This window comes from Paecilomyces variotii (assembly GCF_004022145.1).
Source record: "Paecilomyces variotii strain CBS 101075 chromosome Unknown C8Q69scaffold_8, whole genome shotgun sequence".
In the NCBI taxonomy this organism is placed as follows: Eukaryota; Fungi; Ascomycota; class Eurotiomycetes; order Eurotiales; family Thermoascaceae; genus Paecilomyces; species Paecilomyces variotii.
The window spans coordinates 839,010-861,444 of NW_021167147.1; the positions used below are offsets into that span (position 1 = coordinate 839,010).

The 22,435-nt window shown below is 50.0% G+C and overlaps 9 protein-coding genes across 9 annotated transcripts; 3 read left to right on the forward strand and 6 right to left on the reverse strand.

Moving 5' to 3' along the window:
* Positions 1 to 439: 439 nt before the first annotated feature.
* C8Q69DRAFT_508457 (40S ribosomal protein S7e) lies at positions 440 to 1,402 on the forward strand (the record flags this gene model as incomplete). The annotated part of the gene is made up of 3 exons (XM_028632979.1): positions 440 to 595; positions 864 to 946; positions 1,036 to 1,402. The coding sequence occupies 3 exons, from the start codon at positions 440 to 442 to the stop codon at positions 1,400 to 1,402; spliced, it is 606 nt and encodes a 201-aa protein (XP_028483758.1).
* A 651-nt stretch (positions 1,403 to 2,053) lies between these two features.
* Positions 2,054 to 4,591, reverse strand: C8Q69DRAFT_434954 (dynactin p62 family-domain-containing protein). Its single transcript, XM_028628540.1, has 2 exons — positions 3,794 to 4,591; positions 2,054 to 3,728 (listed from the first exon to the last, which is right to left on the reverse strand). Exons 1-2 carry the CDS (start codon positions 4,132 to 4,134, stop codon positions 2,138 to 2,140), a joined length of 1,932 nt encoding a protein of 643 aa, XP_028483759.1. The 5' UTR covers positions 4,135 to 4,591; the 3' UTR covers positions 2,054 to 2,137.
* A 2-nt stretch (positions 4,592 to 4,593) lies between these two features.
* Positions 4,594 to 6,040, forward strand: C8Q69DRAFT_434957 (S-adenosyl-L-methionine-dependent methyltransferase). The gene is made up of 2 exons (XM_028628541.1): positions 4,594 to 4,996; positions 5,079 to 6,040. The coding sequence occupies exons 1-2, from the start codon at positions 4,769 to 4,771 to the stop codon at positions 5,910 to 5,912; spliced, it is 1,062 nt and encodes a 353-aa protein (XP_028483760.1). The 5' UTR covers positions 4,594 to 4,768; the 3' UTR covers positions 5,913 to 6,040.
* A 3-nt stretch (positions 6,041 to 6,043) lies between these two features.
* On the reverse strand, positions 6,044 to 7,340 carry C8Q69DRAFT_472750 (putative Arp2/3 complex subunit Arc16). Its single transcript, XM_028630996.1, has 2 exons — positions 6,582 to 7,340; positions 6,044 to 6,477 (listed from the first exon to the last, which is right to left on the reverse strand). Exons 1-2 carry the CDS (start codon positions 6,938 to 6,940, stop codon positions 6,252 to 6,254), a joined length of 585 nt encoding a protein of 194 aa, XP_028483761.1. The 5' UTR covers positions 6,941 to 7,340; the 3' UTR covers positions 6,044 to 6,251.
* Positions 7,004 to 7,453, reverse strand: C8Q69DRAFT_446015 (hypothetical protein; the record flags this gene model as incomplete). Its single annotated transcript, XM_028629106.1, has 1 exon — positions 7,004 to 7,453. The coding sequence occupies one exon, from the start codon at positions 7,451 to 7,453 to the stop codon at positions 7,004 to 7,006; it is 450 nt and encodes a 149-aa protein (XP_028483762.1).
* Positions 7,454 to 7,680: 227 nt separating this feature from the next.
* On the reverse strand, positions 7,681 to 12,123 carry C8Q69DRAFT_316782 (putative calcium-translocating P-type ATPase(PMCA-type),putative). The gene is made up of 8 exons (XM_028627314.1): positions 11,925 to 12,123; positions 11,018 to 11,866; positions 10,540 to 10,970; positions 10,344 to 10,486; positions 9,406 to 10,290; positions 8,941 to 9,341; positions 8,753 to 8,892; positions 7,681 to 8,701 (listed from the first exon to the last, which is right to left on the reverse strand). Exons 1-8 carry the CDS (start codon positions 11,985 to 11,987, stop codon positions 7,909 to 7,911), a joined length of 3,705 nt encoding a protein of 1,234 aa, XP_028483763.1. The 5' UTR covers positions 11,988 to 12,123; the 3' UTR covers positions 7,681 to 7,908.
* Positions 12,124 to 16,220: 4,097 nt separating this feature from the next.
* Positions 16,221 to 17,804, reverse strand: C8Q69DRAFT_508462 (hypothetical protein; the record flags this gene model as incomplete). Its single annotated transcript, XM_028632980.1, has 1 exon — positions 16,221 to 17,804. The coding sequence occupies one exon, from the start codon at positions 17,802 to 17,804 to the stop codon at positions 16,221 to 16,223; it is 1,584 nt and encodes a 527-aa protein (XP_028483764.1).
* A 744-nt stretch (positions 17,805 to 18,548) lies between these two features.
* Positions 18,549 to 18,929, forward strand: C8Q69DRAFT_508463 (hypothetical protein; the record flags this gene model as incomplete). Its single annotated transcript, XM_028632981.1, has 1 exon — positions 18,549 to 18,929. The coding sequence occupies one exon, from the start codon at positions 18,549 to 18,551 to the stop codon at positions 18,927 to 18,929; it is 381 nt and encodes a 126-aa protein (XP_028483765.1).
* A 1,834-nt stretch (positions 18,930 to 20,763) lies between these two features.
* C8Q69DRAFT_316931 (calponin homology domain-containing protein) lies at positions 20,764 to 22,278 on the reverse strand. Its single transcript, XM_028627316.1, has 6 exons — positions 22,093 to 22,278; positions 21,927 to 21,998; positions 21,736 to 21,770; positions 21,581 to 21,658; positions 21,034 to 21,506; positions 20,764 to 20,953 (listed from the first exon to the last, which is right to left on the reverse strand). Exons 1-6 carry the CDS (start codon positions 22,104 to 22,106, stop codon positions 20,891 to 20,893), a joined length of 735 nt encoding a protein of 244 aa, XP_028483766.1. The 5' UTR covers positions 22,107 to 22,278; the 3' UTR covers positions 20,764 to 20,890.
* Between the last annotated feature and the right edge of the window lie 157 nt (positions 22,279 to 22,435).

The window sequence follows — 22,435 nt, forward strand, 5'->3', positions numbered from 1 at the left end:
TAGTCCCCCCCTTCCGCGCATAGGTATATAGGACCCGGAGGGGATAATGATTTTTTGAGATACAAGATTGTTCCTTCTGCTGGGTAGACGGTGCAGCTATTGTGTACCTAGTTAGCTGGTAATAATAATAAGAAGAATAATAATAATCCATCCATCATGACTGGAGTAAATAAGACTAGCTGTAAACGGTGTTCTTGAGGGCAGGGCGGTCACGGGACACGCCTTCCCCTACCCGTGACAGGCCTAACCATAATCATGCTAGCGCAGACCGCTAAGCGAGGCGCCGAGATCCCGATCCCACACCCGCACTCAGCGCAAATTGTAGTGTAGTCTGTGTGTTTGACTTGCTTCGAGTTCACCTTCGATTTCCTCGACGACAACCACCACAGGAAGCAGCACCAGCAGCAGCACAGCCCGCCACCGTCGCTCGTCTGCAATCATGGCTGCCCTCAACAAGATCGCGCACAACTCCTCGTCGAGGCAGAACCCCTCCGAGCTGGAGACCGCGTTGGCCAACGCTCTCTATGACCTGGAGAGCAACACCACGGACCTGAAGGCTTCCCTCAGGCCCCTGCAGTTCGTCTCTGCTCGCGAGGTAAGAAGAGAGTCCATTACTTCTTTCCCCCCTGGAATTTGCGAGGAGGAACGAACGATATCAATGTGATTGTGGGGAGCGCAATTGGAGAGAATCACGCCCGCGGACATTGAGAACGTTATTTTTTTGTGCGGAGGGCCTACGGCACCGTATTGAGGCATGGTCATGGGATTCTATCGGTCCTAGGGATCACTGTCTTCTCAATCTCGGGGGGAGAAATATTGCATTTTCGAAGGACTGTTATCTGACTGGCAATTTTTTGTTACAGATCGAGGTCGGCCACGGCAAGAAGGCCATCGCCATCTTCGTCCCCGTCCCTCTCCTCCAGGGCTTCCACAAGATCCAGCAGCGGTATGCACACTCCATGAAAAGAGAAGAAAGCCACGCACACAAAGAGTGGCTTACTCCGGGGGAGACAAAGTAACTAACGTATACTTCAGCCTGACCCGTGAGCTCGAGAAGAAGTTCTCCGACCGCCAGGTCCTCTTCATTGCTTCGCGCCGCATCCTGCCCCGTCCCAAGCGCTCCACCACCTCGCGCTCCAAGCTCACCCAGAAGCGTCCTCGCTCTCGCACTCTCACTGCCGTGCACGACGCCATCCTGACCGACGTTGTCTACCCCGTCGAGATCGTCGGCAAGCGCGTCCGCACCAAGGAGGACGGCAGCAAGGTCCTCAAGGTCATCCTCGACGAGAAGGAGCGTGGTGGTGTTGACCACCGCCTCGACGCCTACGGTGAGGTCTACCGAAGACTGACCGGCCGCAACGTCGTTTTCGAGTTCCCCCAGAGCAGCGTTGCCGACTACTAGATTCGGATGATAGGGCTTGTTGGGGTGAAATGACGGAAACAATTCAATAAAAGGGAGGAGAAGAAAGGAAATGAAGAACACAAAGAAAATGGGAAAACTCTCAGGAAAGGGGGGCCTCTTTTTCCTTCTTTTTTTTAATTCTATTCTTTTCCTTTCTTTTCTTCTCTCTAAATGAAGCGTTCGGGGCGGTTCGATGGTCTGGTCTGGTCGGGGACGTGGGATATATGTGAAAAAACCCGGGTTTGGTTTTGGCGCGGTTTGAAATGAAACATGAAACTTTGAGCAAAAAGCACAAAAAAGGAAAACTACGCAATCTGCACGCACAAAATTCACATATATCCCTCTCCTGCCCAAAGTTTAGCATGTCATGTCCATTGTCGTCGTGTCCTTGCACATTGACCCTGCGATCAGATCAAGGTGTACTGGTACTTCTTCCTTGAAATCAAAAACCAACGAGGCGTGTAGCCTTTTTTTTCTTTTCAACTTTCTTTTCTTGTCTTCATTTAAGCTTTTGATCTATCGATTGGAGCAAGGTAATCAATCATCCTAGAAAGTCGTCCTATATATATACCTTATAGACCATGGACAAAAACACGCACACACCAATCTCCATGGAGAAAATAAGAAAACTTGGAAGGAAGAAACATTGATTGTCGCTAACTATATCTATTGGTATCATGGCTACAGATCGCAAGAAAAGAAAAGAACACATCCCAAATCCACACACAACACACATCACGACTCTCCATCTTTAATCCTCCCAACACCCAATACCATCCAATAGGCCAATTCCCTCTTCACCATCTCAGGCTTCTGGTTCTTTCCCACAGGCTGCTCTATCTGATTTTCCGTATCCCATTCTAAGCGCACAAAGACCGGGATCTCAAGCACGTCTTCGTCCTCGCGGAGTTCCTCGTCATTGTTATCATTATCCTTATTGCCGCTGTTGCTGTCATTGTCATTGTCATTCTCATTGTCATCATCATTGTCATTGCCGTCATCACTGGCGGTATGGCGGTCGTCGTTGTCCTCGTGGTCACCACGGCTCTTGTGTCCCGAACCAGGTAAGGTTCCCGGGACGATTTCGATAACGACGGTCGTCCAGTTCCGTCCTTTGTCCCAGACTTTACCGGCCTCAGCGACTTTTTCAGTCCCGAAGCCGGCTAGAGCGGCTCGTGAGGAGCGGTCACCGGCGGTAGAGGCCTGGAGGGCTTCATCCCAGACGTCGCTATTGGCGCCGATGTCGAACTGAGGGCAGAGAATGGTGACTTTCGTGGCGACGCGGCCGGGGGTTAGAGAAGGCGTAGCCAGTGTGACTCGGACAGGGTCGAACATGTGGTTTTTTAAAGTTAGGAGGTATTGGATGGGCCGCAGAGGTGGTAGAGCGTCCAGGTCAGGAGGCGCGACGGTTGGTGATAGGGGTATTCCTGCGAGGGAAGTTGGCGTGAGAGGTCGCAATGTAGGTAGTGGGATGTAGCTGAGAGCAATCAGACGGATACGGAAGCGCGTTGACTGCGGCTTGAACTCGGGCTTGACAAGGATATGCTTGCATGCCTTGCACCGTTTCGAGCGTTTCGTCCTGAGCTGAACTGGGAGTGGTCGAAGGTCCTCCACGAAACGAGCATCAAGAGCTTGGAAGGCTCGTTGCTCCATTGAAGCCAGGCCGTCCCAACCGCATTCGTCCGACGACATCCTATTGATGATCGACTCCTCGAAGTCAGGGCTGGGAATCTTCAGTCCTTCTGATGCGTGGAGAGCCTCTCTCATGACTGGTGGCTTAGACTTAGGCTTCTTGCCGCCTGCTCCGTAGAGACCTCCGAAGGTAGATGAGGCATACAGAGACATGATACGGTTCAATGCGCTCGGGGAGGAAAATCCAGCTCCAAGGTCGGTTCCCAGAGGATCGCTAGGAGAAGACGATGTCTCCGCGATCTGGTTTCGGTAGAAGGATTTCAAAGCGTCGAACCTAGCGTCCGGATCCAGAGGAGGTTGCTCATCCACTGGTTTGGACTCTTTTCCCACCTCTTCACTCTCACCCATTACAGGTAAATCAGTGGTTGACGAGAAGCTGGCTAGAGGCGACCTCATATCAGATATACCTCGAGTCGACTTCCTCCCGCCAGCAGCTTCTGTCAGCTTCGCCAGCTGAGTACGAATATTGGTGGGCTTGTCGAATTTGATCCCAATATCGAGAGTCGTCCACATACAGTACTGGCAGGCCAGAACCCAGGGACCTTGGTGAGAACCCCCCGCAGCAGTATTTTCCAACGTGGTGACCGCCAAGGGGGCCGTACATATCGGACAATTGAAGCAATTCCGCGCACACCTGGACTCCTGTCAGTCTATGTATGGTCTATCATAATCACACAATGAGGTATTCAGCAGACGCACCTATTTCCTTCACTCCTCACCATACTGCTGGGGGTCTCAAACAGACAGTTCGGACAATACCAACACACAATCTCCTCCGTTATACATCTCGGGCATTTAATTTGGTGACAGTCCTCGCAGTAGAGTAGTTGCTCAGGCGGATATAAAGAGAAGTTGGCGCGAGGCGATCTAGGATCGAAAGTAACCTCTTCTTCGTCCGAGTCTTCTTCAAACTGAGGGGTTTCCGACGAGCCTTTCTTGCGCGGAGAGAGCTCTTTCGATATCCGTTTCGAGGATGGATCGGGAATCGGGTCATCTGCACAGGGACATGAGATGTAGGTATAGGGGAACGGGCGCGACATTTTGGTTTGTAGTTGTATAAGATCACTGGCTCGATAGCAGCATGATATGGTGCGCGGTATCTTTCGGAGAACGAGGCTGCCGTACGCCTGGGGCAAAAATAGCGCTCCAACGAAGATGTCACTATAGATTCGACACCGTCTATTCTAACTAATCACTCTTATAACGCGTCTTGCAACTGAGGAAACCGAGCGTTGAACCAATTGCTGTATGCAGCGATCTCAGGGGAAGTTCAATTCGCGAAGACCAAGCGGCGTGTTCGATAATCGGTCTTGGGACAACAGAAAGGAAATTGCGAAGGCTCGCCCCAAGAAGACCGTCAAGAGAAAATAAAAATAGCAGTGAACTCAAACAAGAACCGAAAAAGAGTCGTCAGTTGAGATATATTATTGTAGAACAGAAAGCTCGTGGGGTCGCGGAGCGCGGAGAAAGAGCTGCGATTTGTTTTCTGCCGTGTTGAAAGTTCAGAACAAAATCAAACGACGTCACGGAAAGCAGATTGATTATTCCCACCGTTTGGCCCAAGGCTCAATTCTTCCTGACTTCGATAGGGGAATTCGTTTTATGAAAGAAGAAGAAAAGAAAAATGCATTGAAATTTCACAGTCTGACTTGAACAGAATAATAAAAAAAAACCATGGCCCTCCGCTCTTTCATCCCAAGGGCCTCCTCCGCGCTCCGCCAGCGGGCTTTCACAGCATCTCGAAGCTACGCTATCCAGACTCCGGGGAATCCGACTCTAGAAGTGTTCAATCGGAAAGTGAAATACTTGCAGAAAGAGAGAGCCGGGCAGAATGTCGAGCAGAGTCGGAAAGTGGACTATTTGAAGGATGAAGTCGCAACACGGTTATGCGAACGGTTACTGGTATTTCTTCTTCTTTTTCTTTTTAGGCTTTCGGGATACATTTTATTGCTATGGTCGGTTCCTAACGCTTCAATACTGCCAGGATATCAAACGAACGTTCCCTAACGTGCTCGACCTCGGCGCGAATAGCTGTAACATCGCCCGCGCCCTGACAGCGCCGAACCCAGACCCCGAATCTCCCTCATCACCACCTCTCTCCAGCAAGATTTCAAAGCTCACTTGCGTGGACACGTCTCCGGCCCTCCTATACCGTGACGCAGACCTCCCGTTCAACAAAGAACTAGATATCCAACGAGATGTGGTCCCCGATCTAGAGTCTCTGCCCTATGCCCCCAACACCTTCGATGCTGTACTCTCCTCCCTCTCAATCCACTGGATCAACGACCTCCCTTCCCTTCTCGCCCAAGTGAACTCGATCCTGAAACCAGACTGTCCGTTTATCGCGGCCATGTTTGGCGGTGATACGCTCTTCGAGCTGCGCGCGTCCCTGCAGCTCGCGGACCTCGAGCGTCGCGGAGGCGTCAGTCCCCACATCTCGCCGCTGGCTGATGTCCGCGATGTTGGCGGTCTGTTGACTCGGGCGGGATTCAAGATGTTGACGGTCGATGTGGAGGATATCATTGTTGAGTTTCCTGATACGTTTGCGCTCATGGAGGACCTGCAGGCGATGGGGGAGAATAATGCTATTCTGCACCGTGAGCATGGACCCATCTCGCGAGATGTGTTGCTTGCGAACGAGGCGATCTATAGAGAGCTACATAAGGAGGAGGATGCGCAGGGAATCCCGGCGACGTTCCGGTTGATTTTCATGATTGGGTGGAAGGAGGCTCCTGGACAGGCACAGCCGTTGAAGAGGGGTAGTGGTGATGTGAATCTCAAGGATATATTGGGAGGGGGTAGTTTCGACGGATCATGAAACCGAGGCAAAGGGAATCTAATAGAAAAGCTGGCCTTTTTTTTTTGTGTGTCGCTATGTATATGTAAAATAGAGAGAGGGAGAAAACAAAACGGGGAATATATCTGCACTGCACTTTCTAGGAGCTGAAATCCATCAGATAATGGAGAATTACATCTCCTGTTTGTTGTTTGTGTGATTGGTAGAATAAGATCCTCGCGCTGACCGTCTAAACCAGATGCACCATCCGGGGTGTCACTGATACCGTGGGTGCAAGAACAATGTGCCATAGTTTTCAAAACGACAAGTTGATAGCGGTCCTTCCAACATCGTTGAAACAATGAAAGGTCCCTAATGCATCTAAACCGTCCTTCGATCCGTCATGACTCGGACAATTGACCCCGTTCCAGCGATCTCGACCAGCTTCTCATGCCAGCTGAGCAGCACGCTCATCTGCTGACCACCGCCACCTTCTCCCAGGTTTCGAGCTTGGATCTGCGAAAATCCAGTGCTCTGGGGCGAAACTGTCTTACGAGCAGGGGATTGCGCGCCACTGCTGGCCGGCTGGCCAGCCATGCCCTTGTACCTACCTCTCAGTCAGCTAACGTCGTTTGTTATCTGAACGTCACAGCTTCCGCATAGAGACGCCAGAAGTGATAACAAAAAAAAAGACTGGAAACGAGGACATACAAATACTTCATCAAGCAATCTGCCCTCTCCGAACCACCCTGCCCTGAACACACTGCCTCGAGGATCCTCGTCATCTCACCCTGTCGAATTCCCTGCAAGACCTCAATAACCGTCGCCAGGTGCACCTCCTTCGCACGGTCATCGCCGCCCAGCGGCGCGGTATCCAGAACGTATGACAGCGCACCCTCCGGGTCTCCGCCGCGGAGCATCTGACGGACCTGCGTCGCAACGCTCGCCGCGGCGCTGGATGTCGTCGGCTGGGGGAGATTGCCCGGAAGCAGAGTCTCCATGGGAAAGTTGATGGAGGACTCCGGGTCTAGGACGTCGACATTAATGGTACGATAGTTTATTTGGGCCATGGTGGGCGTGAGTTCTTTGTTGTTATTGAGCTTGGGAGGTCAGGGTGGTGAGATAGTCCGGACTCAGGGGGTGTTCCAATCGAGAAACCCGTAGGCGTGGGCAGAGGGAGACCGGGTTATGTAGAAGGTGTTTCCCGCCACGTAAAGAAGCAACAAAGCGGGATCGCAACGGAGTCGTATATGGTACTGTGTCGACTTCGGCGGGGAAGTACGGTGACGTGGTGGGGAGTACGGGGACGGGAGGACGTAGGCAGAAGATGGATTGATTTCTGCCTTGTGAGCTTCAAAGGGGTCAAGTCTATCGAAAGCAATCCTTCCCCGCTGCAAGAAGAGGACGAAAAGAGGAATTGAGAAGGTGGAGGAGATGTAATCTGAGAGCGCGAGGCAGAAAGCACAGCGGAGTTGATGCTGGTCGATGCTGGAGTGCCGCCGGGGCGGTGGACGCCGCCTGGTGGCCTCAGGCAGATTATTTCCGAGTACCATAGGCGCTCTACTCGTGTCTACATTGCACATTATTATCTTCTGTGCCAACCAACCAAGCGGGCACTGTACTTGGAGCTCTCATCTAGTAACATAGTGCGGGAAATAAACTATTGTGTTCAATGTATTTCTAAGTAAAAGAATTCATTGATCTGTTCATGCACATGGATGTATATCTCGAGATCAAAATGCCAACCCTAATCTTACAAGAGCTGTATATATAGCAAATCTCAAATAGCCATCCCAGTCCCACTATCCAGTAAGACGCCTCGCTATGCATATGTAAATGAGCATAAAACCATGAAAGGAAGTGTGAGACTATTTCACACGTTCCACTTTTAGCATCAGATCGTCAGAGATAGAAGAGACCCAGGTCAACAAAAAAACAAGACAGGGGTTATTGTACAGTTCAAGATTGCAAAAAACGAAAAGAAGAGATATGGGTCCATATCATGGAACACTGCGGTAGAATGCGAATATGACATACTTCAAACGGCAGTGACGGTAATCGGAGGAACAGCTGTCGTCGGAGGAGTCATGGGTGGACCGGAAGCAGGAGTCTGAAGTCGAGAAGAAGGGGTCGGGAGTCGACTCATATCAGTGAGAGCTGTAGCCTCTTCATCCACAACGCTAGGATTCTTAACAGTGTCCTTGCGGAAGAGTCGCAGTGTGATTCGTTTCAGCGAAGATCCTATGGCATGAATGCCACGGCCGATTGGAGTAAAGACAACCTTGAGCACCTTCAGAACCGGTCTCAGAACGAACTTTGTGCATTTTAGCACAAAATTGAAGACGACTGCGAAATGTTTGTCCGGGATCATCCTGAGGACGACAGCCCAAGGAAGACAGCACAAGGCACAGATGATGCAGATAGCCCATTGAGGCCCGCTCAGCGGCGTCACTTTCAGGGCAGAACCACCAACAAAGATGATCATGACCTGACCACCGATCATGATGCAATTGATACCAAGGAACCAGTAATTCTTGAACATTCCTTCAAAGATGTTGAACTTGTTGTCAAGTCTCCGGTTGTTGAATTCGTTGAATATCTGCATCCACACAAAGGTGTTGAAGACTATAGTGTTGAGTTCAAGTTGTTTGTGGGAATCACTGAGATCGTATCCAAGGATTTGGCCACCAGCGAAGAATAGGACGAAAGTAACAGCCAGTTGATAGATTGCTTGACCTAAGATCATTTTCCACATCGTCATCGTGAAGAGCGAAGCATTCTTTGGTGTTGGCTTTCTGTCCAGGATCGTGTCGGTCGGACCATCAGTCGCCCTAGAGAAAGTCAGATGAATCCCCAGTGTAACGTCCGAGCAGGAGACTTACAAGGCCAGCGCAGCAAATGTATCCATGATCAGATTGACCCAAAGCAACTGCACTGCGTTCAAGACACTCTGGTTTGAGTTACTGTAGCAGGCGGACACAAAGGTAAGGGCTACCGCAGTAATATTGACCGTGATTTGAAACTAGTATATGTTAGAGAGGTCCCAAGAAGGTCTGGTGAGTAAGCTTACCTGAAGGAACTTGGCGACGGCATCATTGACGGCTCTACCCCATGCGATCGCCGTAACTATAGAACTGAAGTTGTCATCAAGGAGGATAATCGAACTCGCTTCCTTCGCAACCTCCGTGCCAGCAATTCCCATGGAAAACCCGACATCGGCTGTCTTAAGAGCAGGGCCATCATTGGTACCGTCACCAGTGACCGCAACAGTTTCACCAAGATGCTTAAGTCGTGCAACTAGAATGCGCTTGTCCTCGGGCGAGGAGCGAGCTAGAACTTGGAGACGTGGGATGACGTTATCCATCTCTTCATCTGAAAGTTGTCGGAACTTGGGACCTTCCATGATGATGCCATCATCTGTCTTGATACCACAAGACTTAGCAATCGCAGCAGCAGTGGCCAGGTTATCACCTAAAGTGGCAGCTGATTAGTTCCCAAAGACGATCACACAATATGAAATTTTAGGCATACGGACCTGTAACCATCTTCACCTGGACTCCGGCACTATTACACTTCCTGATAGCTGCTGGTACCTCCGGTCTCAGCGGATCCTTGATTCCAACAACACCCAACCAAGTCATTTCTCTGAAGACATCCTCGAAGTTCGCTGCTGAAGGGTCGTCTTCAAGAGTTCGAGCGCCTTTAGGCGGCCAGCTTGGGAAATCTCGGTACACCATTCCAATGGTTCGAAGCGATTCGTTTGCATAAGAGTTGATCGTGTCAAGGGTGTATTGTCTAGTCTCCTGCGAAAGCGGTTCCGTCGCGACATTGCCCTCGCTCAATCCCGCCAGAACGGCGGTGGAGGGAGCCAGCATCAGTTCAGCAGCGCCCTTAACGAGCAATCGGTAACCGGCCGATGGCTCGCGATAGACGACACCCATGCATTTCCGTGCAGAGTCGAATGGTATCAGCTGGACTATCTCAGCGTTTGCTCGCTCCTCGGCGGCGTCCATAGCGAGGTAGTCTTTGGCCATCTGCAATAGAGCCACTTCGGTCTTACTACCGACGAACTCCATGCGGCCTTCCCTTTCCTCTTCAAACGCAGTAGAGTTGAGAGCAATGCTCTTGGTTATCAGTGCTTTGACAGACCCTGAGCAGGACTTGAAACACTCAGGCGCGGTCATCGTAGATGTCTGACCATCCTTGTCGGATCCAACTTCGCTGAAGCTCTCGCCTCGAGCCAAAGTTCCAGCTACAACCGTCATTTTGTTTTGGGTGAGGGTTCCTGTCTTATCAGAACAAACCACAGTAGCATTTCCCATCGTCTCACATGCTCGCAACACCCGCACAAGGTTATTCTCTTTTACCATGCGTGTCGTAGCAAATGCTAGGGCAAGAGTGACAGCCAACGGGAGGCCCTCTGGCGTTGATTATCAGCTAGCTGTATACTTGCACACAATCCAAGAAACTAACCTGGAATAGCGACCACAATGACTGTGACTGCAGTAATTAGGATATCAACAAACTCTTTGCCCTTGACGGCTGGGCTAGAGTGGTTTCCGGGAAGCTCCGCTAAGAACCTGATGAGAAGCACAATGAACAGGAGACCGGCGGCCCTACATTCTGTGTCAGCCTGCTGTTGCAATATCGACGTGTCAACAATACTAACGCTGTACCAAGGCCACCAATCCAATCTGCCAAACCTGCCAACTTAGCCTGAAGCGGCGTGGGATCATTTTCGGTCTGCAATGAGAGCAGGATGCGGCCGTATGAAGAATTCGGGCCAACGCTGGTCACCAAGCAAGTGCCGACACCCTCAAGAACTCTGCTACCGGAGAGGATAAAAGGGTCGAGTTTCTTATTGGCAGTCCCTTCCTGAATCCGCTTCCAGACTTCGTGTCCACTGGTCTTTTTCATCTGATCTGACTCTCCAGTCGCCGAGGATTCATCGCATCTCACACCATGGCCGGAGACAAAGACACCATCCGCGGGAACAGCATCTCCAGGCTCGAGGTGGAGAATATCTCCAACGGTGAGATCATATATCGATATCGAGACTGACTTGCCTGAGCGAATAACTTTGACTTCGCGGTCATTTTTCTGGACTAGTCAGCATCCATTGGTACTCTTCGTCATATCTGACTTACTCGCTTGTTCAGTTTTGCAAATTGTCGCTCTTTCTGCCAGTCGTTTACCGCAGTAACCGTCGTGACAATTAAGATCGCAACACAAATTGCAACACCCTCAATCCAATCAGCACCGAACCCTTCGTCGACTGTCTCATATACGCCCAGCGAAAGCGACACGACAGCGGCAATGGTGAGGAGAATGATGATTCTATCGTTATAGGCGTCCCAAAATAATTTAAAAAATCCCGCGCCCTTCCGTTCAGGTAATCTGTTGCGGCCAAAGATACGGATCCGATCCACGAACTGGGAATCCGAGACAGCACCAGTCACTTGGTTGTTGGTGGATTTTAGTTCGTGGTCAGCTGTGCTCTTGAATGTTTTCAGATCGGTGGCCTCTTCGAAACTGATGGAGCCTTCCAGCCGGCCTTCATCAACCGACAAGCCTGCATCGAGATCGGTTCTGAGCCCACGTGCCAGGCCATTCAGCCCTCCCAACGCTTGAAAAGCCGCCAAAGACTTCGGATTCAGCATCTTGTTAAGTTGACCGGGAGAGAAGGCAAACTTGTTATCTTCCACATAGAAGTCCTTCTCGTTGCGATGATCTGGTGCCAGCGCCTCAGAGAGAGATACATCGTCATAAGCAACATTTATAGAATGGTTTGCGTTCGATCCGGCTCTCGACCTCCCAACTGTATCCGCCGTTGAATTAAAAGAGCCCGATCTCGAGCGTAGGGTCTCTCCATCTAGCGAAGACACAGTAGGAGAGTATGCATGATGGACCGTCAGCCGGCTGCCATCATTGGTATCTGGCCGAGTTGGAGATCCCACATCAGGACTAGTGGGTAATTCCGAGGGCGGCGATAGCTGCTGGTCAGAAATCAGTATCATAGATAGTAGGTTCTCCATCAACTGTAAGAGAAATTACCTCTGTGTTGATAAATATGACGGGAGGACGCAGCGGTCCGCTTTGATCGTTTCCGTCCGCCATACTTGCTGGTGGATATAGTCGGAACGGGCGTATCTGCAGAGATGACGAGGATATTGGAAATGATCACCCATGGAAGTTTATAACATTTGCGATGTAGGCAGAATTATAACAGAAAAGAGCCTTGCCCTGGGGAGGGGGAGCCTCTTCTACCGTAAGTCTTGGTTCGGGGGCAGTGCAAAAACAATATGTACTGTAGCAGCAAGTACAGTTTTTGTTTACTACCAACTTGGCGCCAAGGGCGTTTACCTTTCAAGGTGTTGAAAGGCGATTCATTATCTAGAAGCGTTTATTGTGAAGAAATCAACCGCAGAGCAGATGAAGAAAGCGCCGAGCATTCTGAGAAGGTTAGACATGCGGTGCGGAATATGGTCACGATAGAGCCCCGTTGATGCACTGTAATGCTCCGTGCTGGACAAATAATAGGGGTCCAGAGTGTGGAAACTTGGATTGAGATGCCCCGTGCGGGGGGGCTGTGTAGGCGATGGCAACAAGTAATGACGAATTAATGCACGGCTTTTGCCGCTCATATTGGAGACGGATGCTCCCACGCTATCATGCCCAGGACTCCAGGCTCCATCCAGATATCAAGTATGATTACGGGCCTCATCCTGAAGCGTCCATGAAACGAGTCTGGAACGGCACAGCCAATGGCCCTCAACCACCCAGGGCAGATGGCGCTTTAGCCCCGTATTGGCCGGTCTAGAAGCCATACCGATCCTGTAATGATGTCCAGTAGACGATATGTTGTAGTCGAGTGTTTCTCTGGGTCACTGTCCGCTTCATGGTGCGCTCGTTGCTATACCATACACAGGGGAACACCACCTAGTGAAGCCACCCTCGTTACCAGCTCTCTTGACATCCGCGATATGCTCCGCGCACCGTTGAGGCTGGTACGGCCATGTGTCCCTGATACAAGCAACGACAGTGTCTGGAGGCGACGAATCCTTCGGCGCTGTAAGCTGACATCGACATGATGTTGCCTCCCATGATGTTGCTTAGCTATACGAAGTATAGTAAGCCTGACGGATATTCTTAAGCGCCAATGTATGTACCAGTACAGTACATAATGTCATCATCCTTTGACCGCAGTGATACAGTCATGGCAGACTCTCGTTCAGCTGTAAAACAAGCTCATCGGTAGAATTGGAATGAATGTCAGTGTTGCCTATGCCTCTGGCTGAGATCGACAGTAGAAGCGTTGATCCTCTCGAATCCCGAGCACAACAATGAGTGCCAAGTTCGCTCCGTTTCAATATTCCCACCATTTATCGGGAGATAGTCGCAGCTTTGACCAGCATGTCCTCCGTGCCGCAGTAGTAGATGACGATCATTCTCTCTCTGCTTCTGTTCGATTAACCATTGGCCGATATTCCATTTACAAGCCACATGCACCGCCTCATATTGTATCTATGTGGCGGTGCCACTATACGTCGTGATTCGGAGAAACCCGCCGGCGTTGGCTGTAACTACCTACCTATGAGTTGAGCACACATCTTACAGTGCCTCATCCATCTAACGACGAGACATAAGTCGTATCGAACTGTAAGTTCAGTATCCTAGGCGTCTCAATTCCGCAAGCTAAAAGAACATAGCCCTCCGTGGCACCGGTTAAAACACTCTTTCCACCAATATGATTGGACAAATATATATCTCCATAAAGTCATAACATATCAGATCAAACCAAAGGATACAGCCTTCTGGTCCTCTATTCCGAGATATAGCAGGCCGCAGTTAACAGACTAGGTTTTAAAGAACCTTATCCCCCCATCTTGGAAACACATGGCCTAGTATCTTTTCCAAGGCCCTAACAATCCCAGGAGGATTATTTTCACCTACTATATTCAGCATAGCCTCAATTATAAAGAACATCGACTACAACTCTCTTGATCCCAAGCCCCCATCCTTTTGATATAGATCTGCCTCGGCGCGCACACTCACATAAAGATCGCTTGAGCAAATAGAGACTGCAAAACTTTCATTCATGGTATCTTACCCGATGATTCGCGGAACTCGACTCTTGGTTGCATTGCACTGCCTCGCTTGGCTTTTTGCCTCCACATCCTGCTTTCAACCTCGTGGGAGATATGACCCGGTCATCTAACGGTCATTGACCGGACTTATGGTACTTTATCTTAGTAGATTAAGGTAGGTAGCTGCATGAACTTTAAGGTCTTATGCATAATTAGGCATCGTGCATGAGCCTTTTTTTTTTGTTTAACCTTCCAGTTGAGAACTAGTGGGTATGTCAATAATACTGAATTCAGTAGCCGTCGAGCCTTTTTGCTTAGACCTTCCCTGAGAAGCCTAAATCTGGGATCATTAAAGATCCCTGGATAATAACAAAAAACGAACCCCGAAAGAGTTCCGGAAAAAAGAAAGAAAGGTCAAAAGTAAACAAATACCATTAGTATGCTATAATATGCCTTGTACACCTGACATCAATACTGAGTGATTGATAATTGATAAATTGACTAACTATATGCTGGGTCCCGTCTGTTTGTTCAGCCTTCCTCTCCTTTCCTTTTCCTTTTCCACTTCAAGGCTGCCACGATAACGCATCCCGTTAATCTGTAGGTGCTAGGTAGGCTTAGCTGGCATGGATCTATTCCTATAGTCTATCTTCATCAGCCCTCCCAAGTCTCACATGCTGAATTTTGCCCATCTCTGTAACTCTTTTTCCCCCCCCCATTACGAGAGCCACCCCCGATTCCAAGAAACTAACTAACTAGCCTGACTGACTGACCGCTTACTCCTTCCCGAATCCATTAAGCGGATACATCTCCATCTCGCTTTCTCCCTGACAAGAAATAAAGTATCCACATCCGTCGTCAACCGTTCCCTCATCGTCTCCATTATCAAGGCTGTGTCGCGGGAATATACCACTACTACTACCTTGGCTCAAACCTACTAGACATGCTGAGCCGAGTCTCTATAGCTGCGGCAAGTTACCAAGTCAAACTCAATGACTGAGACGCACACTATGAACTTCGACCCGGTACTGTTTCTTTCACGTGGAGCTTTTATTCCAACTACTCTAGTTCGTAATATGCGTGCGAAAAGGCTGATGAGGCGTAGGCGTCATAGTTGCTGTAGTTCCAAGACGGATGGTGTATATGTTGCTAGCGTGGCCGGGTCTTACGGTTGCTCGGCGGGATTTCGTGATGTGTTTCTGTCTTGGCGGGGGGATAAAGAGCGTTTTTTGTGGGGGGCTGTGTATTATATTGGAGGCTGGAGTCTGGTATATGCGGCAAAAGACATGAATGTTAATGAGGGATATACGGGGAAGGCTGCACGATTGAGCCTTGGGACCTAAGAATTCGACGGACTGCGTACGCAAGGCAGATTCAGGTAAAAGTGAACTGATCCGAGGGAAATAATAGTACCATTGCGATGACGATGAAACTTTTTCGCCGATACTCACAAGCACATAGGACATGAAGATCATCCATCCCAATCCGATGAGGCCGCGGCCCATTCAGGCTGGCCTGGATTATTTGGGAGGGTTTCAAGGCAACCAACAAAATGAAAAAAAAAAGCGGTAGTAGACCAGCGAAAAGAAGCTGGAAACAGTACACTGTACAGTAAGCACACACCAAAAGACCTCCGCCTTTCTGCGCCGTCCTTGTGTGTGTGTGTGTGTGTGTGTGTGTGTAAAAATTCCACGTGCTCACATGTACACCAAACACTCGAACACGAGATCAGAAACCAAAACCAATATGAAACAAACAAGTCATGAGAGTGATGAACAAGGTTCGAGGAAAATTGGGTATCCGGACATTCAAAACAAAAATGCGAAGAGAATAGAAAGAAGCTTTGAACGTGTCTCAAGATGATTGACCAGGTGATGGCCGTTAACCATCACCAGGTATGCTTCCGCTTTATCGCCCTGCTGTCTCTTCCATCAGGAACGGAAATGACGCCGAACCAAAAGGTCAATCCTGGCCAAAGGCAAAATCTCCCAGCCAGCGATTCCTGAATATTAGGTTCAAGAACAAGTGTCAACCGAAGGCCCAGCATACAAGATCCGTCCAGGAATATAAGAGGTCAAGAATGGGACGAAAGCAGACAGCAGGTCACGTGCGTGCGCGCGGAGAAAGGTAGACACCGTTCGATCAAAGCTGTTGCTGAAAGCACGTATGCACAGAGCAAAAATTATGTAGTGAGAAAGAAAGATCAGATAGCATCCCTCTGAAGAGTGCAAGCCACTGCTCAAGCTGGGGGCACCAAGGAATCTCAGTCGATACTTTCAGTGAATCGACTGCCTCTGCTGCCATCCCAACTTGGGTGACTCCTGCCTACCAGGTCAGGTCGCCGCGGTATAGAGGAAGCCCTAGTTACCTGACGGGTTGGAAGCGATTGACCAGACTCAGGTAGGTTGACGGTACTTGCTACCGGAGATCTAGCAGGCGAAGGTCGCATGAAGACCCCGTCCATTCTGTCCACATCACTTGCTCGAGTCGTAGACGCACTTAAGGGGGGCTCAAATCGATCAAAAGGAATAAAATTCTCATCTCCCTCAGCAGTGGTTTCCACAATCGTTGGTGCAGTCGCAAGATGGCCTGGCCTTGGGGACAAATCCGTGCTGGACGCTGCCGCACCAGGAACAATTTCTTCCTCACCACCACTACCATAGCCATCACCCCCTGTACGCAACACGGAGGGGATCTTCCGCCCTGAGATTTTCTGAAATCCTCGCTCGCTTGGCGTTGTATCTTGCGTGCTCACGGTCTGCGTCGAGTTTCTCCAACGATTGAAGAATCCTGCAGAAGCTGCGGCTGCTGCGAGAGGGGTGACGCTGGACCGTTGGGACATCATCTCAGCATTCGGCGCACCAGATTCTGAACGGGCCGCACCACTTGTCGCATCGTCAGACGCAAGAGCCCCACGAGTCTTATGAGCATATTTCTTTCTCCACCGAAGTACAAGTAGTGCTAAAAGGAACAGAAAGAAGGCACCTGCCACACCCCCCACGACGCCTCCGACTACACGGGGAGTGTTGACTCCGCTAGAGGAACCTGAACCGGAGCCTTGTGAATTTGAATCGTCTCCTGATGAAGGCTGTCCACTGTTTCCGCTTCCAGAGATTGAGCCACCAGCGCCTGCACCAGCTCCAGTGGTAGCTGCAGAGGTGGAATACCCGTTTGTCGAACCGAATGTGCTAGACTGCGCAGAACTGGAAGTCACGCCGGAGGAAGATGCACTGCTAGACGAGGAAGATAGAACAGACTGAATGGTGGAAATTGACGATCTGGAACCCGATGTCGAGATTGAGGTTGAAGCAGATGAAGCGGAAGTGGCCAAAGCGGATGAAACAGATGAAGAACCGGAGAATAATGCACTTGGCGAAGGAATCGCTCGTGAAGAGGACGGAATGTGCGAAAAGAAATGGTCAGACGGCGTAGGAAGTCGACTATCCCGGGTAGGTGTCGGCGTCACTGAAGGGGATGGAGAGCCAGAGTTTCCAGATGGTGTAGAAGTTGCAGTTTCCGGAGACGCTGGAGTAGACGACACGATGATGGGAGTGGTCAGGTCTGACGGAATGGTGAAATAGCCGAGGGAAGAGTCCGAAATTGTCGCAGGCAGCGTGGGAACTGTGAATTGTCCTATTGTACGAGAGCCACTGTCAACAACAATATCCACAACGGTAACCACAGCGGTCGTCACAGAATTTTCGTCCTGTTCTTGCATCTGGCGAGGTTCCAAAGGGTCCAAATTGGGGTTCCCACCATGCTTCGTCTCCGTTACATCATCTGTTTTTCCCTCTATGGCAGATGCAGCCTCGTCCCTGCGTCTCTCCAACTCCAGTCTCCTTTTCATTTCAGGGCTGACGTGAGGATGCCTCGCCCTCCTCCCATACCGACTCATCTTGGGAGCGAGTAACCCCCCGGGTCTTCTGACCATCAAATCTTGGTCTCAACCGAGTCAAAAGCTCACAAAGGTCTCTCGAAAAATGCGTCGTGGAAAAGCAATGTCGGTACAGGAGAATCGAGCCAAATCCTTTTCCGATATTCCAAACTGCACGTTTAGAGACTTGATCTGGCGGCAGTTCAACAGATTGGCGACGGGCGAATGTGGTGTGTCTGCCTGGACTACACGCCAGAATCGCTAGAAAAAGATAGTCAAGCAAGATATTTTCAAGGAATGTCCTGGGCCACTGCGGCTCCAATTGTTCGAAAAATGCTCTCCGAAAATCCGTAGGCAACACGAAGTAGAAGGCAAGTGGAAATCCAGATCAACACGGTGGAAAAGCGAGTGGTGGATGCCGCAAATCGATGCAGGCGATAATCCCGATGGCAATATCAGAACAGAAGGCGTTTTCGAAGGAGTGGATGTCGGTCGTCACCGTATAACAGACGATAAAAGGAACGACCGTACGTTAATGAAGCTATACCAGGGCCAATGCCCGGGTCAGTCTGAACCTACCAACGGATCGCCCAGCGCGGATCTGATGGGGTGCTCATGGACGCAGCATACCTGTAATGAGTGACAGAAAGGCCTAATAATGCATCCTGCAAAGGCGCCTGTGATAGAGATGGGGAGGAAAAGAGAAGCTCGGCCTCGATGGGCAGCGCAGTGTCTGTCTGTCCGTCTGGCTGGCTGGCTGGGTTGGCCTTGTTTTGTTTCGTCCGGTTCTGGAACGTCCCACGACGGGACCCGTCGAAAAGACTGGTTGCTGGCTCAGACGCTGCTGCTTCTTCTTCTTCTTTTTCTTCCTCGAGACCTCCACAGCGTCAACGAAAGCCCTTCGTCCTGAGCGGGCGGTTGTCCGTCGAGACTCACTTCCTCTGCCTCGTTCAGGTGCGCGAGGAGCGTCTGTCACAACGAGGAGACGAGACGTCCGAGCTCGATGTTGGCGGAGAAGACGCAGGAGATCGGACAGCGAACGAGCCAGGCCAGGAACAAGATCGTCGTTCTGTCAGGAACGGGGAGGGAGCGCGCTGAGTGGTTGATGACGGGCGACGAGACGCTGGTGATGGCCCGCTGGCGAGATGCGCCATCGCGGGCTGCGGGTCATTCGCGGCAGCCCAGGTCGTGGACATGGTGGAGGCAGTGGAGGAGGCTATTCCCGCTGCCGTTTAGCGCCTCTTCTAGCGCGCTGTTAGCGAGCGGGAAGCGTCGGCGCCATGAGGGCTTAGGGCTTGCACACAGCAGCACTATCCCCCATTGGGGGCCATGTTTAATTGCACATGCCGGCCCGTCACTTTCTCCGGTCTGGTCGATGCCTGTCCAGCCCGTCGGCCACAATCAAGGAAAATGCTGCCCTGCTCCCCAGTGGCGATTTGCTACCTTCGAACGGGGGTTTATACTTCCAATAGTTCTTCTAGCCAAGCATCATATATCATACGATGGGGACGGAGAGCGAAAAATAGATACATACATCGAGCAGAAGCCCATCGGGCTATCTGATGGGAATGCAACGCGGGGATTTGATTATTATTAGGTCCCCAATTAACTAATTTCCCATCTTCCAGCCATGTGCGACGGCCGGAATAATAATAGGATCACGGCAAGCCTCCCGGGTCACGTGTTCCCCGTTTTGAACAAATAATCGCCAAGGATTTATTTGCCCACCGAACATTTCGTCGAGTATTTTTACTCCGTACTCCGTATGGTATACCAACCTTTTCTCCACACCAGGAATGCGCGAAACAACATCATCTTCTTATTCAAGTAAGAATAAGAGACACACTCATCACGTAACCACTACTAACTAATAATAACTAGTACTCTCAAATATAAAATAAGATCTAAACTATATTTATCCAATGGAATGCGTCGTTCCTTATTACTACTCTTGTTATATTCATTTCCCTACACTAATAATAATAATAATAATAACAATAACAACAACAATAATAATATCAGAATATCTAAGCCAGAGAGTAATTCAATCCACCCTCCCCTTTCCGCACGTGGGCGTGGCCGAACATCCCCCCTACCCTAGCTGGTCCAAGCCCCTTTTTCTCTTCCTTTTCTTTCTCTCTCTCGTTCTTCTTTGTTTCTTTTGTTTGCTTTTCTCTCATCATCAAACGGCTTAGCTTAACTTAGCTTGGCTTGTCTTGGCTTTGCCTCAGCAATGCAAGAGTACTTCATAATAATAATAATAATAATAATCCCTGCTTTTAACTTAACTCTACAATGAGGCTGTATTAAGCTATAGCACTACTGCTATATAATACACTAGAAGATCACGCGACAGTTCTGGATTCCTGTCGATCATTCCTTTCGATCAAAAGTTCGGGGCATGAGGTTTTAACCGTTTTTTGTTAACTTAGTAGTAGTCAATCAGTCAAACTATAGTTGCTATACTGTTCTAGTTAACTGACTAGTATATCTAGTCAGTTTTGCCTTCCGGGCCGTTGTTAGAGCTACATATATGAGTGTGGCTTTCATTTGGTGTTTGATTCTACTTTTACGAATGAATCACGCTCGTACGGAGTAGATTCTGTCTGTTAGGCCAGGTAAAATGTGTAGCTGGTTTCACACAGGGGTGGAGGGGGTTTATTGTGGAACTTGCTAATGAGCAGGATGTTGTTCGATATTTGGACTGCAATATGTGAAAAATGCGCTGAGATCCCGACGGAAGCTTAAAGTCTATATTATCGATTCTCTCCAGCGATCCGGAAAGATACCTAGGTACACGAGACATATCTACCAAGATAAGAACCGTCTGTATTTTTGCTCCTATCTCTTTACAGACAGGTGCAGGATCACCTGGTCTGGGGCTAGGTTCTTATTTCCTCCCACCAGACGCTTGCCAATGCAGAAATGTATCAGAGAAGCAGCCGGGCAAAACGAGAGCTGTGATGATGATGATGATGCGGAATGGATGTCGTTAGTGAAGGGCCAAGGGGATACGGATGATTCGGGGTATTAATAGTGATGCACAGTTGCCGGGAAAATCAGAAGGTCTCCAGCTCCTCACCCGCTGCCTCCTCCGCTTCGGGAGGAATCTCGAATCCTTCCTGTGAATCAGTCAGCAAAGAAAGTCAACTCCAACGACACTTTATCATAATGAACAGCGAACAGAGCGGCAAGGTCATACCTCGGTCGAGTACAGAATCCCTTGGATATGCTTCACCAACGAATCTTCCTCCTTCTCCAGCTCAGGGTCAGCCTCCACAGCGGTCTGCAACAGCACCTCAATATCCCTCAGCTTGGCAAAGTAGAAGTCGCGCTCCTTTTCTAGTCCCGCAATAGCCTCCTTCTGCTGAGCAATCTCCTGCTGCAGAGCAGCGGTATTCGGTCCGCCGACAGCACCCGGACGACGAACACCGGTTGTCGGGGTAGTTCCCCGCCTAACTGCACCCGCCGAAGTCGCGCCAGCACGAGAGCCACCAGACGACGAGGGAGCACCGGAGGCTTTACGGCGAGCGACAGCGTCGTAGTCACCACCCGGGTAGTACTGATCCCAGTGCTTCTTGGTCCACTGCAAGAACTCGAGGTTGTCCTGCATCCGGCACTTGACGAGCTGCTCAACGGGGATGGGGCGGTCTATTTGGTGGCGGAGAAAAACGTCTGATCGTGCAGGCAGGAGTTGTCAGAAGACGGGAAGAAAACATATCATGATTTTCGTTGTGGAAGTCACTTACTCTGGAGGACCTTGAAGTTTTGAATGTAGGCGTACTCGGTGTTCACGTTGAACTTGACGCGCGACATGGGGACATCCACTGCAGACAGGCAACTGTGAGCATTCCACTCCGGAATACGGCTAGAATCCGCTTGCGCCGAGTCTAGAAAAACTCACAGTATATGGAATCGAACACCTGACACAGCGCGGCTCTGTTAAACAGAAATATTGTCAGATACTGCTCACTCCAACAATCTCCCAGACATTATGCTCGATTATTCCCCACGAAAACGGTCTAAAGGCTGGTCCGATGCTATCTGTCCGACAGACGATGTCGTTCTAGGAAGGATAGGAGGGGCAAGTCGTACCCAGTTCCGCATTGCTCGATCTTCGTGATATTGAGCTGCAGCAGGTTGTTCAACCATGCCAGCAGCTCTTGTCTGTAAATTACACAAGACAGTGAGCAAAACCACAACACGAACAGCACAACCATATGCTAACGCAGGGGTCCCCAGGGGTAAATGGTAGTCATACCTTGATTCACCCATGGCGGGGTAGAAGTGCACCTGATCTCGGGCTCGGCAGGAAAGTAAATACGCGTGACAGTTCCAGATAAGCTGATATCTGGATAGAACAAGAGAACGGCACAACCAGCTGGTTCTAAGCGCGTTTGTTATTGTTGACGCTGTGTGAAGATGAAGTAGCTGGAGATTTGTTTGTTGCGTTAACAAAACCACGGGCTCTGCAAGGCGCTAAAACACCGCAGCCAATCAGCGTGGGCTTTCCCCCTAAGGCCCGGAGCAGAAAGCACTGGCATCATTATTCTCTTCTGTTTGCCATTCTTATCCTGATGGCGTTTTACGACAAATAATTATAC

What these genes read in the sequence shown, in the direction of transcription:
- C8Q69DRAFT_434954 (XM_028628540.1), bottom strand. Translation starts at nt 4,134, where the DNA reads ATGTCGCGCCCGTTCCCCTATACCTACATCTCATGTCCCTGTGCAGAT. An exon ending in GTGAGGAGTGAAGGAAATAG is followed by an intron (nt 3,729 to 3,793) that starts GTGCGTCTGCTG and finishes ACAGGAGTCCAG; the next exon opens with GTGTGCGCGGAATTGCTTCA.
- C8Q69DRAFT_434957 (XM_028628541.1), top strand. Translation starts at nt 4,769, where the DNA reads ATGGCCCTCCGCTCTTTCATCCCAAGGGCCTCCTCCGCGCTCCGCCAG. An exon ending in GGTTATGCGAACGGTTACTG is followed by an intron (nt 4,997 to 5,078) that starts GTATTTCTTCTT and finishes CAATACTGCCAG; the next exon opens with GATATCAAACGAACGTTCCC.
- C8Q69DRAFT_472750 (XM_028630996.1), bottom strand. Translation starts at nt 6,940, where the DNA reads ATGGCCCAAATAAACTATCGTACCATTAATGTCGACGTCCTAGACCCG. An exon ending in GATTGCTTGATGAAGTATTT is followed by an intron (nt 6,478 to 6,581) that starts GTATGTCCTCGT and finishes ACTGAGAGGTAG; the next exon opens with GTACAAGGGCATGGCTGGCC.
- C8Q69DRAFT_316782 (XM_028627314.1), bottom strand. Translation starts at nt 11,987, where the DNA reads ATGGCGGACGGAAACGATCAAAGCGGACCGCTGCGTCCTCCCGTCATA. An exon ending in ATTGGTGGCCTTGGTACAGC is followed by an intron (nt 10,487 to 10,539) that starts GTTAGTATTGTT and finishes CACAGAATGTAG; the next exon opens with GGCCGCCGGTCTCCTGTTCA. An exon ending in CCGTCGCCAAGTTCCTTCAG is followed by an intron (nt 8,893 to 8,940) that starts GTAAGCTTACTC and finishes AACATATACTAG; the next exon opens with TTTCAAATCACGGTCAATAT.
- C8Q69DRAFT_316931 (XM_028627316.1), bottom strand. An exon ending in GGTGTTCGATTCCATATACT is followed by an intron (nt 21,659 to 21,735) that starts GTGAGTTTTTCT and finishes GCCTGTCTGCAG; the next exon opens with TGGATGTCCCCATGTCGCGC. An exon ending in AAACTTCAAGGTCCTCCAGA is followed by an intron (nt 21,507 to 21,580) that starts GTAAGTGACTTC and finishes CTGCACGATCAG; the next exon opens with ACGTTTTTCTCCGCCACCAA.